At 40.6% G+C, this 15,958-nt stretch overlaps 1 protein-coding gene across 2 annotated transcripts in view; it reads right to left on the bottom strand.

Moving 5' to 3' along the window:
• The window catches only part of rad18 (RAD18 E3 ubiquitin protein ligase), a 109,224-nt gene that overhangs the window by 26,453 nt on the left and 66,813 nt on the right, over positions 1 to 15,958 (bottom strand). The window contains exons 8-10 of one of the 2 annotated variants that reach the window (XM_062054109.1): positions 12,781 to 12,851; positions 12,563 to 12,623; positions 396 to 527 (exon numbers count right to left, since the gene is read on the bottom strand). In XM_062054109.1, the coding sequence (XP_061910093.1) occupies positions 396 to 527; positions 12,563 to 12,623; positions 12,781 to 12,851 (264 nt within the window). The remainder of the gene's footprint in view (positions 1 to 395; positions 528 to 12,562; positions 12,624 to 12,780; positions 12,852 to 15,958) is intronic. The other variant, XM_062054119.1, reaches the window with a different exon arrangement.

Here is a 15,958-nt window from a genome sequence, read left to right as displayed (position 1 = left end):
ATGTAAAGAGACAAAACTTTTGTCTTTTTTTACTTAATTCTAAAAAAATTGTAAACTGTTATCACAAATATTTAGCATGTTCCCCCCTTGTTGTACCGAAAATGAAAACAAACCACATCTATATGCAATTTCATATTTCTTAACACTGTACATAGCAGATGAGTCAACAACTACGTAACATGCTAGATAAATACCAACAAGCATTTCTTACTCCAGGCTTAAACAACCATAAGTCACAATACCCCGTCAAACTAAATTACATAACAAGTGTGTCACTAAGGGGGAAACATTTGTAAATCTGCACACGCACGCTAAACACGACATGCTACTTGCAGACTTTTCGCTACGGAGGTTTAATTTCCTGAGGCAAGAGAGTGTCTCGAGTGTTGCCGTACCGGCCTTAGGTGTTTCTTCTACACCCTCTCCGCCCGCAGTGACTTCCTCTTTTATCCGAGTTTTCCTGGTGGTATCTAGGCGACCGCGTACCTGAGCAACCAAGCGGGAGAAGTCGCTGCTGTGTTGCTTTCCTGTGAAGATAGTGAGGCAAGAGAAGGTCGTGGAGGGCGGCTTGAATCGGATTGTTGGTTCAATCATGTCAAAGTACTCTTGAAGAAGAATACTAAACCTTAAAATGCTTCCAAAATAGCTTCAGGAACTAGCCTTTTGCAAGTTCCAATAAAAGAAACCTGCCTTTACAAATATAATGCTTACTTTGGATCGACACAGTTATCTTCATAGTTTGCAGAGCTGTTTCTTACATTGCATTTTGTTGACAGTATTTAATAAATACAAGGGTTCGACAAGAAGCTGCCAGCGCACGTGAGCATTAATTTCTCTGTCTGCACACACCGTGTGCTGGCAGCGTGACTCAACCACAACCTCCTGTGATAAATCAAGAGGTTATCACAGCAGTGTAGCTATTAATAGAAAACCACCTCCTGTGAGTCACATTCATTTTTCAACCATTTTCTTTCTCTCCTTCTAACAGTTTGTCCATATCGACATGATTGTTGACCAGAAAATGTCTTCCAGGGGTGCATTCGATGTTTGTCATTTGCCCAAAAGATAAAACTGCTTGAGTCACTTATGTGAGAAAATGGGTGGCGTGAGGAGGCGCTCATGAAACAGGGTTTTTTGAATCCCTCAGGTCCGGACACATAAGAAAAATGCATATATTATGCAATCATATTAAAATGTTTACTATATATGTACATGGTATAAATGTAATATAAATACATTATAAGAATACATATTTCCCTCTTTTTAAATTTAATTTAGTCGATGTAAAACATTTTCATATAATGTATTATTTACTTTGTATGTATTAATTATTGATTAAATTAACCTTGTTTTTCACAATGTATGTATCTGTTCAACCACAGTATTATCAATACTGAAGCACAACCGAAGATTACAAACAAGTGAATTCCAAAGTTTTTCTTTGAAAAATCTAGAAGGAAATCTATCAGTAAGTTAGGTATGACCATGTAACATTGAGTTTCGACTATCAGGCTGTGTTCACACTTACTGTAGTTCTGAACTCTGGCCAAATAAAAAAAGAAGATTGAGATTTGGGATGGCCCCTTTCCCATTTGAACCAATGGGAATCAATAACGGTAATAACTAGGACTAATTTTCTTTTATTTTGTGGGTGTTCATGAGGTACTAATTGTTAATTTGTTTATTAATAGTTGGAAACAATATTTAGCATTTAGTAGTGAGCTGATAATGATGACTATTATTTTCTAACACTTCTGGGTCTTATTTGCAAGAATGCATTCATTTCAGTTTGTCCTTGTTGTGTTACCGTAGTCAGGAAGCAGTCTTTGGCATTGATTTGAGTTAGCTACACATTTCCAGAAACATAGGGACCGGCCTGCTCCATTCACTATTATTCCAATTTTGAGAACCATCATCCTCTGAAGTGGACAAGAAAATAGCGCTGGTATGCAAAATACAAGTGACCGCTGTAGCAGACGCTGCTTTAATGTTTGTCTTTTCAAGTAAACTTAGGGGCTGATATGGTGTCATTCCTGGATATGGCCCCCGAAGTGCCATTTGAATAGCCATGGTTTATACTGTAAATTTTGTATTATTACACACCAGCTGATTTTAATGTGCATCTCAGTTGTAGTCCATAGCGTTACTACTCGTATGGATTCTTCATTTATCATTTCAAGCAACGTTTGTAAGTTTTACAGAATAACTAAAAATTGTTTACTTACCAAACCGTCCCATGTGTGATGTCTGTAGGAGTGTTTTTATGCATATTTGTACGTGCTATGGTAATGTAATTAGGCTGGCATCATTAGCATTAGGTTTTATGCTAACACGTTTACGAATGTCTTTGATAGTATTATTAACTTACAATGGCGTTTTTTTGTGTATTGTTTCAGTTTCATAAATTCACCCTAACGTCACCCTGGACTTATTGTGGCTGTTTAGCTGACTGTAGAGCTAGCTTCCTTTTTCTTTGATAACCCGTTTTACTGACGTGTGACAGGCAACGTTTGGAAACAATTAAGGTATGTAAATAAACATTTACAAAATGATTCTGTGTAAATAAACATTTACAAAATTATTCTGTGTAAATTACAAATTTCACAAAGTATCTGTCTGCGGCTTATAGTTCTGCGGCTAATATATGGAAAAATATTTTTTTATTCAAAAAGTATGTGGGTGCAGCTCTATAGTCCGGAAAAAAAGGTAATATGGCTTATCCAATTTAAATTAGCATGGTGTTAGCGCATTTTGAAGTGGCTGAGCTTTACTTTCGAGCGCTTTTTATCAGGTAAGCTTGCTTGGTTTGCATAGAACATTTCAACAATATCTATATTCAGTACGCTACAAATATGCCTGTTTGCCCGCCAAGTGCATGAACCAGTACCCTGTCTGCAATGGGACATGATGCTACGTGCAAAATGTATCGAAATATGGCACCGTTTAATTTCATGTGAATTGGTACTTTGCAGTACCAACTGAATTTGGTACTCATTCCTACCAGCGATATGTGCACACACTGTAAAAAAAAATCATATTTTTATGGTTAATTTACTCTAAATTTCTAATGTAATTTTTCTTTTTTTTTTAAAATAGTTTATAAAACTGTAGAATTGAAAACATTATCTGTAAATAAACAATCCGCCTGTTATTTTAAGTAATATGCCAGTAATGACAAACTATGTATATTTCTATTTTTACAGAATAATACCAAATTAATTATACATAGCATTTTCTGTTTTCTTAAATTACTTTCAAATTCATGTAAAATTACAGTAATTATCTTTCATTAAATATGTAGCTTGTTATATAAAAGTCTATGTCCATACTAACAAACTAACACAAGGGTGTCAAACTCAAATACAGAGTGGGCCAAAATTTAATACTGAACAAAGCCGCGGGCCAAGGTTGAACAAATTAACCTTTAACGTACTCTACGAGCTATCGACACGTCCACTTTTCATCCATTCTAACATCGTTCAGACCCAGTCACAAGATATGTGCGGCTTCTGTATGCACACACGAGTGAATGCAACGCATATTTCATCAACAGCGATACAGGTTACACTGACTGTGCCAGTATAAAAAACTTTAACACTGTTAGAAATATACGCCACACTGTGAATCCACACCAAACAAGAATGACAAACACATTTCGGGAGAACATCCGCACCGTAACACAATATAAACACAACAGAACAAATACCCAGAGTCCTTTAATAAATAATGATAAATGGGTTACACTTGTATAGCGCTTTTCTACCTTCAAGGTACTCAAAGCGCTTTGACAGTATTTCCACATTCACCCATTCACACACACATTCACACACTGATGGCGGGAGCTGCCATGCAAGGCGCTAACCAGCAGCCATCAGGAGCAAGGGTGAAGTGTCTTGCCCAAGGACACAACAGACGTGACTAGGATGGTAGAAGGTGGGGATTGAACCCCAGTAACCAGCAACCTTCCGATTGCTGGCACGGCCACTCTACCAACTTCGCCACGCCGTCCCCATACTTTACAGCACCAACTCTTCCGGGACGCTACAAAATACACCCCCGCTACCATTAAACCTCCCACACACACACACCTTGTAGCGCCCCGGAAGAGTTAGTGCTGCAAAGGGTTCTGGGTATTTGTTATGTTGTGTTTATGTTGTGTTACGGTGCGGATGTTCTCCTGAAATGTCTTTGTCATTCTTGTTTGGTGTGGATTCACAGTGTGGCGTATATTTCTAACAGTGTTAAGTTTTTTATACTGGCACCGTCAGTGTAACCTGTATCGCTGTTGATAAAGTACGCGTTGCAGTCACTCGTGTGTGCGTACAGAAGCCGCACATGTTATGTGACTGGGCCAGCACTTATAGGACTGGCTGAAAAGCAGACGTGGCGATTTTTGGGAGGGGTGCTGAAGTTTGGAAGACTCCCGGGAGGGTTGGCAAGTATTAGAATTAGCGGTGAATGCGGTGTTACCGCGGCACTGCCGCAATATATAATCGGCGGGCCAGCTTTAGTGTTAATTTGATATTGCCTCAAGGGCCAAGTGAAATTACACGGTGGGCCAAATTTGACATTTGAATAAAGGTATTTTTCTGCAGAACTGTTTGCATCGTCACTTTATTAAAGGTGGTTGATCTTAACAATTCAGGAAATATCTGTAAAATAATGGTATTTTTCTGTGGAACTGCCAGCATTGTCACTTCATTAAAGGTGTTTGATCGTAATAATTTGGAAAAACTCCGTAGAATAAAGGTATTTTTCTGCAGAACTGTTTGCATCGTCACTTTATTAAAGGTGGTTGATCTTAATCATTTAGTAAAAATCTGTAAAATTACAATATTTTTCCGCAAAACGTTTCATGAAAATGTCTGTAAATATAATGCTATTGATCATTATTTGGTTTACAATATTTTACTTTAATTTTATGGTTTTCGTTTGGCAGCCGTAGCTGCCAGTAGATGACCGTTTTTTTACAGAATTATTTTTTTACAGTGCACTTTGATGTGGTTGGTTTAGCATTCACACTGGTGTTTTTGCCACTGGACCAAAAACTGCCAAATATAACCTCTTGAGAAGCAGTGTCTTCTGTAGTGGACATTTGTTTTTGGTGCATTTTTTTTAGACAGATATTAGCTCTGTTATACAAAACAAATGTTCCCTGCAGAGGATGCTGGTTTTCAGAAAGATATGCATAAAGTAAGAACAAGGTTGAGCAGCAGTGTCTTATGGGTCGTGAATCAAATATTCCAAACCAAAATGCTGTCTGCTGTGTCGAATACATGGGTTTTATATTGCGCATTGTGAAAAAGTTTCCAAGTTTCTAAAATATACATTTTAATAGTGCAGTTGTCACACACAGAGTGAGACAGCAAAGCAACAATACAACACGTTGTCCCTTATATATTTGGAATTTCTTCATGCTCTGCGCTATCACTAACCTTCGCATTTGCGCTCAAGTAAACTAAACTGCAATGAACTAAACCGCAGTGCTGAGCTTTTCAAACTTTTGTGATTTAATACTACCTGTTTGGGATGGCTGATACGGCCTAATACCTTTGTTTTGTTGTATATTGGAGCCTCCTGTGAGAACGACATATTGAACAATATTTTATGTGGCATAGAAATTATAACACAACCATTTCAAAATGGGTTAGAAAGGCTACTAATTTGATATGCAGTAACATATTTCCAGTTGTATCATTCTCTCAAAAACTATTATTAATCTACTTGCTAACTTACTGTTAAGATCTGGTTACGTTCTTTTGTAACATGTTTCTGTCAACACTTCCGTTAAAATGTAATAAACACTTATTCTTCTTTGGTTTGGATACTTTACATGAGTTTTGGGCGATACTACTGTAAAAATTTGCCAATGCCATGTCGTTAAAGGGGCAGTATTGATCATACCAATGCCGATACTAATGCTTCGATATTTGAAGATCATTGAATAATTACATTTTTGATCACAATTATAATCAGACAAAAACATAAGGTAATGTAACAATAGCAAATAAATATTCAAATTGGCCCTGATATAAATCCTCTGGTGTTTGCCCTTAAAGTACTTCTGTGTCGACGGACATATTCCCTGTTTTAACAAAAAGAAAAAATATGATTTTTTTTTTATTGTGAAAAATATTTATCTAACCACTGTGGTATCGAACTGATAGTATACTACTTGGCATCGTTAGTGTTGATATTTGTATCAATGCGCCCACCTTTGTTTACATTCAAAAGCTCTAGCTTGTGGTTGGCATATTCTCCTACGGTGTGTAGTGTAGCATGTTTAGCTATTCCTTGTCCTTCAGTGATAAAGACAGTTGTAAGTAAACATAGTTTATACACTGCCATGGATGCAAGGATTACAAACTAAGAAGTGGCTTTGACTGTAAGAGGAACGTTAGCTGCTAGCAAGAATGCTACATTCAGTTAAGACGTTAAGTACGCGTTTGTTCGCTTGTTATTGTCAAATTTGCGGGACACAGCTAGAATTTATCATCAACATACATTATAACAAAATAAACATAGTATTAAAAGCTCTATTGTCGACTAAATGTTATATAATTTATATTGTATGCCGTCTATATTGCACAATCCTACCACCTGTCTGCAAAATTGTGAATATTAAATTTTACCTATAGTTCACAATCATTATGAAAGACATGACGAATTGATTTTTTTTAAATGCATTCTAAATATTAAATCAATTCGATCAAAAGTCTGCTTACAATGGAGCTTTGGGAGCCATTCAATTTTGCCTATAGAGCCCTTAAAAAACATCCTTACACCTCCATTAAGGTTTTTTAAATACATGACGTAAGTATACATGTAATGTAGTAACAGCCTATAGAGCCCCTAAAAACATCCAAACACCTCCATTAAGGTTTTATATACATGACGTAAGTATATATGTAATGTAGTAACAGGCACATTTATAATAACATTTAATATTTACGTATTTTGATCAGTTTAAGCATAGGCGGCACATTAATTTCGGAAAAGCATCACAACATTTGCTTTTTTATTTCTTCATCACTGATTTCTGCTCACTGCAGACTTCATGAGAGCCAACAGGCCTAATAAAACAGAGGTGTGTTCTGGAGCTTCCTGTTTCCAGCCTAGTAGAGGAGTTTAAGTGTGCAAAAGTAAGACTGGAAATGACGCTAACAGAGTCTCGTGACCCATGTGTTGCCCAAACAGCTCCTACCCTGGTGACCGGAAGGAAATGGACTGCAGCGGCAGCTACTCTGCAAGCAAAGGAAGATCTTAGGCACAGAGACATCATTGGCCTTGTGCAGCAAGGGAGAGGAGGCCTTGGCCTTGGTGAGAGCAGATCGTTGTGGCATACGGCTGCTCCAGCTCAGCGACGTCGGCACGAGCAGGCAACTAGATGTGCAAAGGCTGTCTCACAAGTCAAGCAAGGACAGTGGATGAGCTGGGAAGGAGTTGAGAGAAGAAAGGTCTCATAGATGGAGCTACTGGGCATGGAGGCAGTTCACATCAGCTTTATCTTACGCTCCACTTATGATGTCCTTCCCTTCCCCTCCAACCTCAAACAGTGGTACGGAGAGGACGCCACATGCCCCCTCTGTCCATATCCAGCTAACCTCAAACACATTCTCGTTGGCTGCAAGACAAGTCTGTCACAAGGGCGCTACACCTGGCGGCACAACCAGGTTCTGAAGTGTCTAGCAGCCACGTTAGAGGCCAGAAGAGTGAAGATCAATGCCCTGCCCCGCCAAAATTACATCATACATCCACAAGAGAGTTCATCCGAGAAGGTGCAGAGTCAACCAAAGGCCATATACCAGACATAGGCCAGCTCGGAAGGGCTCGCGACTGGAAATTGGTGGTGGATCTCAATCAAAAGCTCTGCTTTCCTTCAGAGATAGCCAGATCAAACCTCAGACCAGACCTTGTGCTCTGGTCCTCCACTGCATATTGTGTACATAATAGGACTCACGGTTCCCTGGGAGGCCGCTGTGGAGGAGGCATTTGAACGCAAAAGCCTTAAGTACACCAAACTGGCAGCTGATGCTGAGCAGAATGGATGGAAAGCCAAGGTCTGCCCAGTGGAAGTTGGCTGCAGAGTTTTTGTGGGCCGGACAACCATCAGGCTGCTTAAGGACTTTGGAGTTCGAGGCCAAACCCTGCGAAACACCATCAAAGCCCTCTCAGGAGCAGCAGAGACAGCCAGTCGGTGGCTGTGGGTGAAGAGGAGACACCATCTGGAGCTCTAGGAAGACCTGCATCATATAATGGTTAAAAGCAGAGGGGGGCTCACCTGGGACGCCAGGTGTTGCCGATGAGCCCTCTGGAGGTGTCGTGGGCCTATCATTGAAACACCGGTGAAGGAGGGTGCCCACCTGATGAACCCAATGAAGCTGTCAACCATCCCCCCATCTTCTCTGTCCCCCATTTTGCAATTCCACCCAACTAGGTCCAACACCATAACCGCTTTGAAGCAGCTCCGAAGAAAGCAGCCTACTGTTACCACTCTACTCAGGTTATTTTGTATAATGGGATTGGTCCATCTAGTCTTAAAATTTAACATCACTTACTGTGCAAGGTCTGCTGTCATTAGGATGCCGACTGCTCGAATGTTTAAATAATCCCATTTAGATTAAAAATGTCTCAAAATCATTGTGAAGAAACAGTTTGGGGGGGACGGGGGAACAAGCGCTTTTCATGTCGTTCTCGCCAGTTCCAGTTCTCTTGCGTATTTTGTTCACTGCATTGTTAAGCAGCAATTACTCAACCTTGACAACAAAAACATCACATAGCTTCTGTGACACATGAGCACTCAAACCAGATTCTGGTCTGCACTTTCCTTCTTACTGAATGAACCTGCTGCCTTTAGGCTGGACATAATAAATGTACTGTTCTGAAAGCTGATGGCGTGCTTCTTAGAAAAAATGCCTTCATTGGCTGTTGAAGACAAAAGCGGGTCTGATTATAAGACCTAAGACATTTGATTTATTAAAAGTTTCAGAGCTATTAGTTTTCTGCGTGTCACTAATAGGTACTGTAACTCAAACTCCAATATGAAAGTATGGGTTGCTCAGCCTGACAATTATACATACTTGTTCCTTGTTAGAATATGTATTAAGCTCCTTATGAGATTAAATGTAAATCTCTCGAGTGAAAATTTTGATAGCTTTGCTCTTTGATAAGACGATAATAACATGTGAGTTAATATGCTTGGTTTGTTTCTTTGTCTCGCAGGTGATGACATAAAAAGTGTTTTTGCACAGAACCTGAAGAGAAGCAGTGCCAATGCACACATGAGGCATGAATTCATACTTTGCTTTTTATTTTGATCGAGGACATCTCGCTGACCTGTTTCATCGTCTGCTCATATTGAATTGAAGACATGCTGGCCCCATGTGATTCAATGCGGCGCAAGAAAAGACAGGCCGTCCCCAATGGTGTCTCATATCTAGCAGTTTTTGTTAGATATAAAACAAACTATGTAAGGATGGCATGGATGAAAAAAAGTGCTACAAACAAGTAAACAACATTGCACAATCCCAAAAAATAAAGTCAGCGTTAATGTTTGTTATCAAAAACACATTTCTTACATTGTGGTCGGTTTTTTGCATTTATACATTTTAATAGAACAATGTTGCAGTCATGAAATCAAATGGTCAAATTGACTTTTGTGCTTCAAACGCCTGTTTGTCGTTTCTAAAAGGTTTTTTGAAATCAATCCAAAGTGTGAGATTTGTTAGTCATGCAAAAAAACATGTCAATTTGGCCCAGCTGCTCCCTACGATATTAATTATATGAGCAATCAGTGAACATTTTAAAGTAATTTAGCCCAAATGAGGAGTCAGTTAAGATAGAACTAACCAGCACCAAGCTGGAAAATTCCTGCACACATTGCATTTCTCGTAGCCTAATTACATAACCCACATAATATTTTTTCTCGAGTGACTGTGCCAGAAGTAGACATGCATTCTACTTAGGTGGCTAAATATGAAGCGGTAAATCTATCGCTGCGCCAAGCAAATAATCTCTAAATTGTATTAATAGATGTGATGGAAATTGTTTAAGGCGCACTACGCGAAATACACGTAAAGTTAATTATATCAGTACTACGGATACCATGAACAAAAATCCCTCAACTACCACTACCTATATTATGGGCTTTTTAAACATTAGGTTATTGTCTCCCAAAGTGTTATTAGTTAATGAGGTCATTAGAAACAACAATCTTAACGTCATTGGTCTCAGTGAGACTTGGCTAAAACCAGATTAATTTTTTCCGCCTAATGAGGCATCTCCTCCTAACTATACGAGAGCACATATTGGTCGTCCCCTTAAAAGGGGTGGAGGGGTCGCACTAATCTTCGATGAAAACCTTAACCTTAGCCCTAACCTAAGTATTACATATACATCATTTGACGTGCTTACTATGAGATCTATTACACCGTTTACCTCTCCATTTAGCTGTTATCGCTCTTAAGAATGGAGATTAAAGTGCGTGGCTTGGTTGGTAGAGGCCGTGCCAGCAATTTGAGGGTTCCAGGTTTGATCCCCGCTTTCACCATCTTAGTCACTGCCGTTGTGTTCTTGGGCAAGACACTTAACCACCTGCTCCCAGTGCCACCAACAGTGGTTTAAATGTTGCTTAAAAAGATGTAGATAATGGGTTTCACTAAGTAAAGCGCTTTGAGTCACTAGAGAAAAACGCTGTATAAATATAATTCACTAGACTTCAATGACACGTCCCAGCTCCAACTGGGTTCAATCAGCGCAGATATGAGTGTATGTATGACAGATATTGCTCTCCAAAATAATGCCTGTTTTTGAAAAGAATAACAGAGAAACTTCTGCGACTTGTTAATAGAACAAAACAAACATGTTTACTTGACCCACTTTGGAGGGAACTTATCAAGGAGCTGTTTGTAATATTAAGACCATCAACCTAAATATTAATACATTATCACTTTCCTCTGGTACTTTTCCCAGAGCAATCAAAACAGCGGTTGTTCATCCTTTGATCAAAAGACCTAATCTCGAAATTCCTCAAAAAAATTGTGCACAGCAGCTAAATGAACACTTAGCTTCTATCATTCTCTGTGAACCCTTTCAGTCCGGTTTCAGGGCAAATCACTCTCCTGAGACAGCCCTCGCAAAAGTGACTAATGGTCTATTGTTAACTATGGATGCTGTTGCGTCATCCATGTTGCTGCTCCTTGATCTCAGCGCTGCTTTCGATACCGTCGATCATAACATTTTATTAGAACGTACCAAAACACGTTTTGGTATGTCAGACTTAGCCTTTTCTTCCAATCTTACTGAGAGGATGCAGTGTGTCTCCTGTTAACAACGTAACCTTGGAGTAGGTTAACGAAACGTGCAGAGTTCTACAGGGTTTGGTTATTGGCACTCCACCCTTCAGTGTTTATATGCTGCCGCTAAGTGACATCATACGCAAATACGGTATTAGCTTTCACTGTTATGCTGATAGCAGCCAACTCTACATGCCCCTAAAGAGGACCAACACGCCAGATTGTAGTTATCTGGAGGTGTGTCTTAATGAAATCAAAGAATGGATGCCCAGCAACCTTCTGCATCTTAATGCTGAGAAAACAAAAATGTTGATTAGTTGTCCTGCTAGACAACGGTACTTATTTAATAATACCACCTTAACATTTGACAACAAAACAATTGTACAAAGCATCTCCGTAAGGAATCTCGGGATTATATTTGACCCAACTCACCCGTTTGAGCCACACATTAAGAGTGCTTGACAAGGACAAGAAAGTATATATACTGGCTCACCTGCACTGCCTTCTTGTGCACTTAAGATGAGACTTTAAGGTTTTACTACTTGCGTAAAAAATACTAAACGGTCTAGCTCCATCCTATCTTGCTGATTGTGTTGTAACATACTGTATGTCCCGGCCAGAAATCTGTGTTCTATGAACTTCGGCTTATTAGTGAATTCCAGAGCCCAAAAAAATTCTGGGGGCTATAGAGCGTTTTTTATTTGAGCTCCAGTACTCTGGAATGCCCTACCGGTAACAGTTAGAGATGCTACCTCAGTAGAAGCATTTAAGTCCCATCTTAAAACTCATTTATACACCCTAGCCTTTAAATAGACCGCTATTTAAGACCAGTTGATATGCCGTCTCCTGCGTGGTGAGGTTATCAGGTGGCCACGAATCACTTTCCACGGAGAAGGCGACCAGGGGTGGACCACTCCTCTGTGCATCAATTGGTTTGTCTCTGTGCTACAGACCTGTCTACATGCAAGAAGATCCCCCGCTGACCTCTCTATGGACTGGACCACCGAGGGATGGGGGTCCCACATCTGTGGTCTCCTCCAAGATTTCTCATTGTTTCCATTGGGTTGAGTTTTTCTTGCCCGGATGTGAGATCAAAGCCGAGGATGTCGTTGTGGTTTGTGAAGCCCTTTGAGGCATTTGTGATTAAGGGCTATATAAAAAAACTGATTGATTGATTGACTGACACAAAATTACAGCAGAGGACATCTTTGTGAGTCACAGGAGGGGCAAGTAAACAGTGACAAAGCAATAGAATAAATGTCACTTACGATACTTTGAATGCACCTCATCAATCTCCTTCTCGGAGTGATTTTTGGCAAAAACCATAACCTGTGGGTTGAAATCAAAACACCTAATATAAGCATGAAGTCAATTAAACTACACAACATAATCACAGAACATTTTCAGCAGAGCAATTAAAAGCAATTAAACACAATGAATGCAATTCCACAATTCAAACTGTGCCAAGGAAACATTTGCAACTCACAGGTTTGCTTTGGATCTGCAACTGATTTTTGATCTTCTCGCTGCCTACCACCTCTTTGGCAATGTCTTCAGCTGTTGAGGAATTAAATATACTGGTAATAATGTCAACTAAGCTTTTTGGAGATTATAGTCTACCTACTGTTGTACACAAATTGGTTAGCTCACTAGCTCATTTTTAACATTTGTAGCTCCCCCTATAGGTTGTACTTGAAATACTTATAATAGAGATGCTAGAATGTATGTAATACAAATAATCTCAAAGTTGTATAATTCTTCACAAATGGTTAATGACTTTAGTTGCTCAGTCCTGCTCCGTGCTACTGCAAATACGTTTTTCAGTGTAGTGCAGTACCGTATTTTTCGGTGTATAAGTCGCTCCGGAGTATAAGTCGCACCGGCCGAAAATGCACAATAAAGAAGGAAAAAAACATATATACGTCGCAGTGGAGTATAAGGCGCATTTTTGGGGGAAATTTATTTGATAAAATCCAACACCAAGAATAGACATTTGAAAGGCAATTTAAAATAAATAAAGAATAGTGAACAACAGGCTGAATAAGTGTACGCCATATGACGCACAAATAACCAACTGAGAACGTGCCTGGTATTAGACTTAGACTTAGACAAACTTTAATGATCCACAAGGGAAATTGTTCAACACAGTAGCTCAGTTACAATGATGGAAAGGACAATGCAGGTATAAATAGACTAATATAGCTATGAAAAAATCTAACATATATACGAATATATACATATTATGTGTACAGAGTAATTTATATACAGATATATTATATTATGTCTATAACATATATACAATATAAACCAATGACCATGTACAATATTACAGTATATACAGTCTGTATGACAGCAGCAGCATAAAATGGAGAGTAGGTCCAGCAGGAAATAGAAAATAGACATTATAAACAAAGAGAAGTAGCTAACATGTCAGGTGTCAGGTAATAGGCAGATGTCATCTATTGCTGTATGGCGAGTGATTATACAGCTGGATGGAGTGTGGAATGAAGGAGTTCTTGAATCGCACAGTGCGGGAAGGAAGTTGAAGGAGCCTGTTGGAGTATGAACTCCGCTGTCCCTTAATTGTCAGGTGGAGTAGATGGGAAGGATTGTCCATGATGGCCAGCAGTTTGTCCAGTGACCTCCTGTCCCTCACTGACACAAACGCCTCCAATTGCGTGCCAATAGTTTGGCCGGCTTTCCGGATCAGATTATCAATCCGGTTTGAGTCCCTTTTGCTGGTGCTGCTCCCCCAACAAACCACTGCGAAGTACAGTGCACTGGCCACAACAGACTGATAAAAGATCTCCAACAGCTTGCTGCACACATTGAATGACCTAAGCTTCCTCAGGAAAAAGAGTCTGCTCATGCCCTTCTTGTAAACAGCTTTGCAGTTGTCCTTCCAGTCCAGTCTGCTGTTCAAGTGGACTCCCAGGTACTTGTACTGCTCCACCACTGCCACCTCCCGGCCCTGGATCTTGATGGGCTCCACCGGGGTCACTCTCTTCCTGAAGTCGATGACCAGCTCCTTGGTCTTGTCCACATTAAGGACCAGATGGTTCGCCTGAGACCACTCCACAAAGTCAGCGATCAGTGTCCTGTACTCCAATTCCCGTCCCTCTCCGATACACCCGACCACAGCAGAGTCGTCAGAGTATTTCTGCAGGTGGCAGGACCTGGAACTATACTGGAAGTCTGAGGTGTACAGGGTGAACAGGAAAGGAGACAGGACGGTCCCCTGTGGAGCACCTACACCACTGACCACAGTATCCGACACGGAGCTCCCCAGTCGCACAAACTGGGGCCTGTCAGACAAGTAATCAGTGATCCAGGAGACAATGGATGAACTGACACCCATCCTGAGCAACTTGTCACTCATCAGAATTGGCTGAATGGTGTTAAAGGCACTGGAGAAATCAAAAAACATGATCCTCACAGTGCCCTTCCCACCATCCAGGTGAAAATGAGCATGATGCAGCAGGTAGATAACAGCATTGTCCACTCCTACATGGGGCTGATATGCAAACTGTAGAGGATCCAGGGAAGGAGCCACCAGTGGCCTCAGCTGATCCAGCACAAGTCTCTCGAGGACCTTCATGACCTGGGACGTCAGGGCAACAGGTCTGAAGTCATTTGAGCTCGATGGGATGGGCTTCTTGGGCACCGGCACTATGCAGGATGTTTTCCATAGCACTGGTATCCGTTCTAGCTTCAGACTCAGGTTGAAAATGAAGTGCGGGATCCCAGTTAGCTGAGCAGCGCAAGTCTTCAGGACCCAGGGGTTGACTCGGTCAGGGCCTGCTGACTTAGCTAGATTGACTTTCTCCAGCTGCCGTCTTACAAGTCCAGGTGTCAGACACACCGGGCTGGCTTTCTCAGTGGGGGTGGAAGTGGGGGAGGGGAGAGGGGGGGAAAAAACGGCTGTGGCAGGTAAAAGAGAAGGAGGGGGAGGTGGAGGTGTGAGAACAGGAGTAGTGGGGGGAGGGCCAGTAAGGGGTGTGTTGCTAAATCTGTTGAAAAACAAATTCAGCTCGTTGGCTCTATCTGCACCCCCATCCAGCAGTTTGGCTTTATTGTTGAAGCCTGTGATGGCCTTCATACCTTTCCAAACCTCACGAGTGTTGTTTTGTTGGAGTTTAGCTTCAAGCTTCCTTCTATAGGCATCTTTCCCTTCTTGAAGATTAACTCTGAGCTGCCACTGAATCCTCTTCAACTCGTCCCGATCACCGGATCTGAAGGCTCGCTTCTTTTTATTTAGCAGCACCTTTAGCTGGCTGGTGATCCAGGGCTTGTTATTTGGGTAACAGTGGACCGTTTTTGTCGGGATGATGGAGTCCTCACAGAAATTGATGTACTCAGTGATGCAGTCTGTGATTTTGTTGATATCTGTCCCGTAACGCAACACATCATGGCAAGAGTCATTCAAATAACTATAACATATAGAACATGCTATACGTTTACCAAACAATCTGTCACTCCCGATCGCTAAATCCGATGAAATCTTCCTCCCCGGTGTCGCCTCTGGTATGTCCTTTCTTTATGCTGCTCGATTGCCGTTCTCTGCTGCATATTTCACTACGTCCAGCTTGTAATCTGTAGTATATGATTTCCTTTTCGGTGCCATTTTTGTTCAGTCCTTCTCAGTTTTTATAAGTTACCGCCAA

This window comes from Entelurus aequoreus, linkage group LG01 (genome assembly GCF_033978785.1).
Source record: "Entelurus aequoreus isolate RoL-2023_Sb linkage group LG01, RoL_Eaeq_v1.1, whole genome shotgun sequence".
NCBI lineage: Eukaryota > Metazoa > Chordata > Actinopteri > Syngnathiformes > Syngnathidae > Entelurus > Entelurus aequoreus.
The sequence above is the reverse complement of the archived record's forward strand: the minus strand, read 5'-3'. Positions and strand labels throughout refer to the sequence as shown.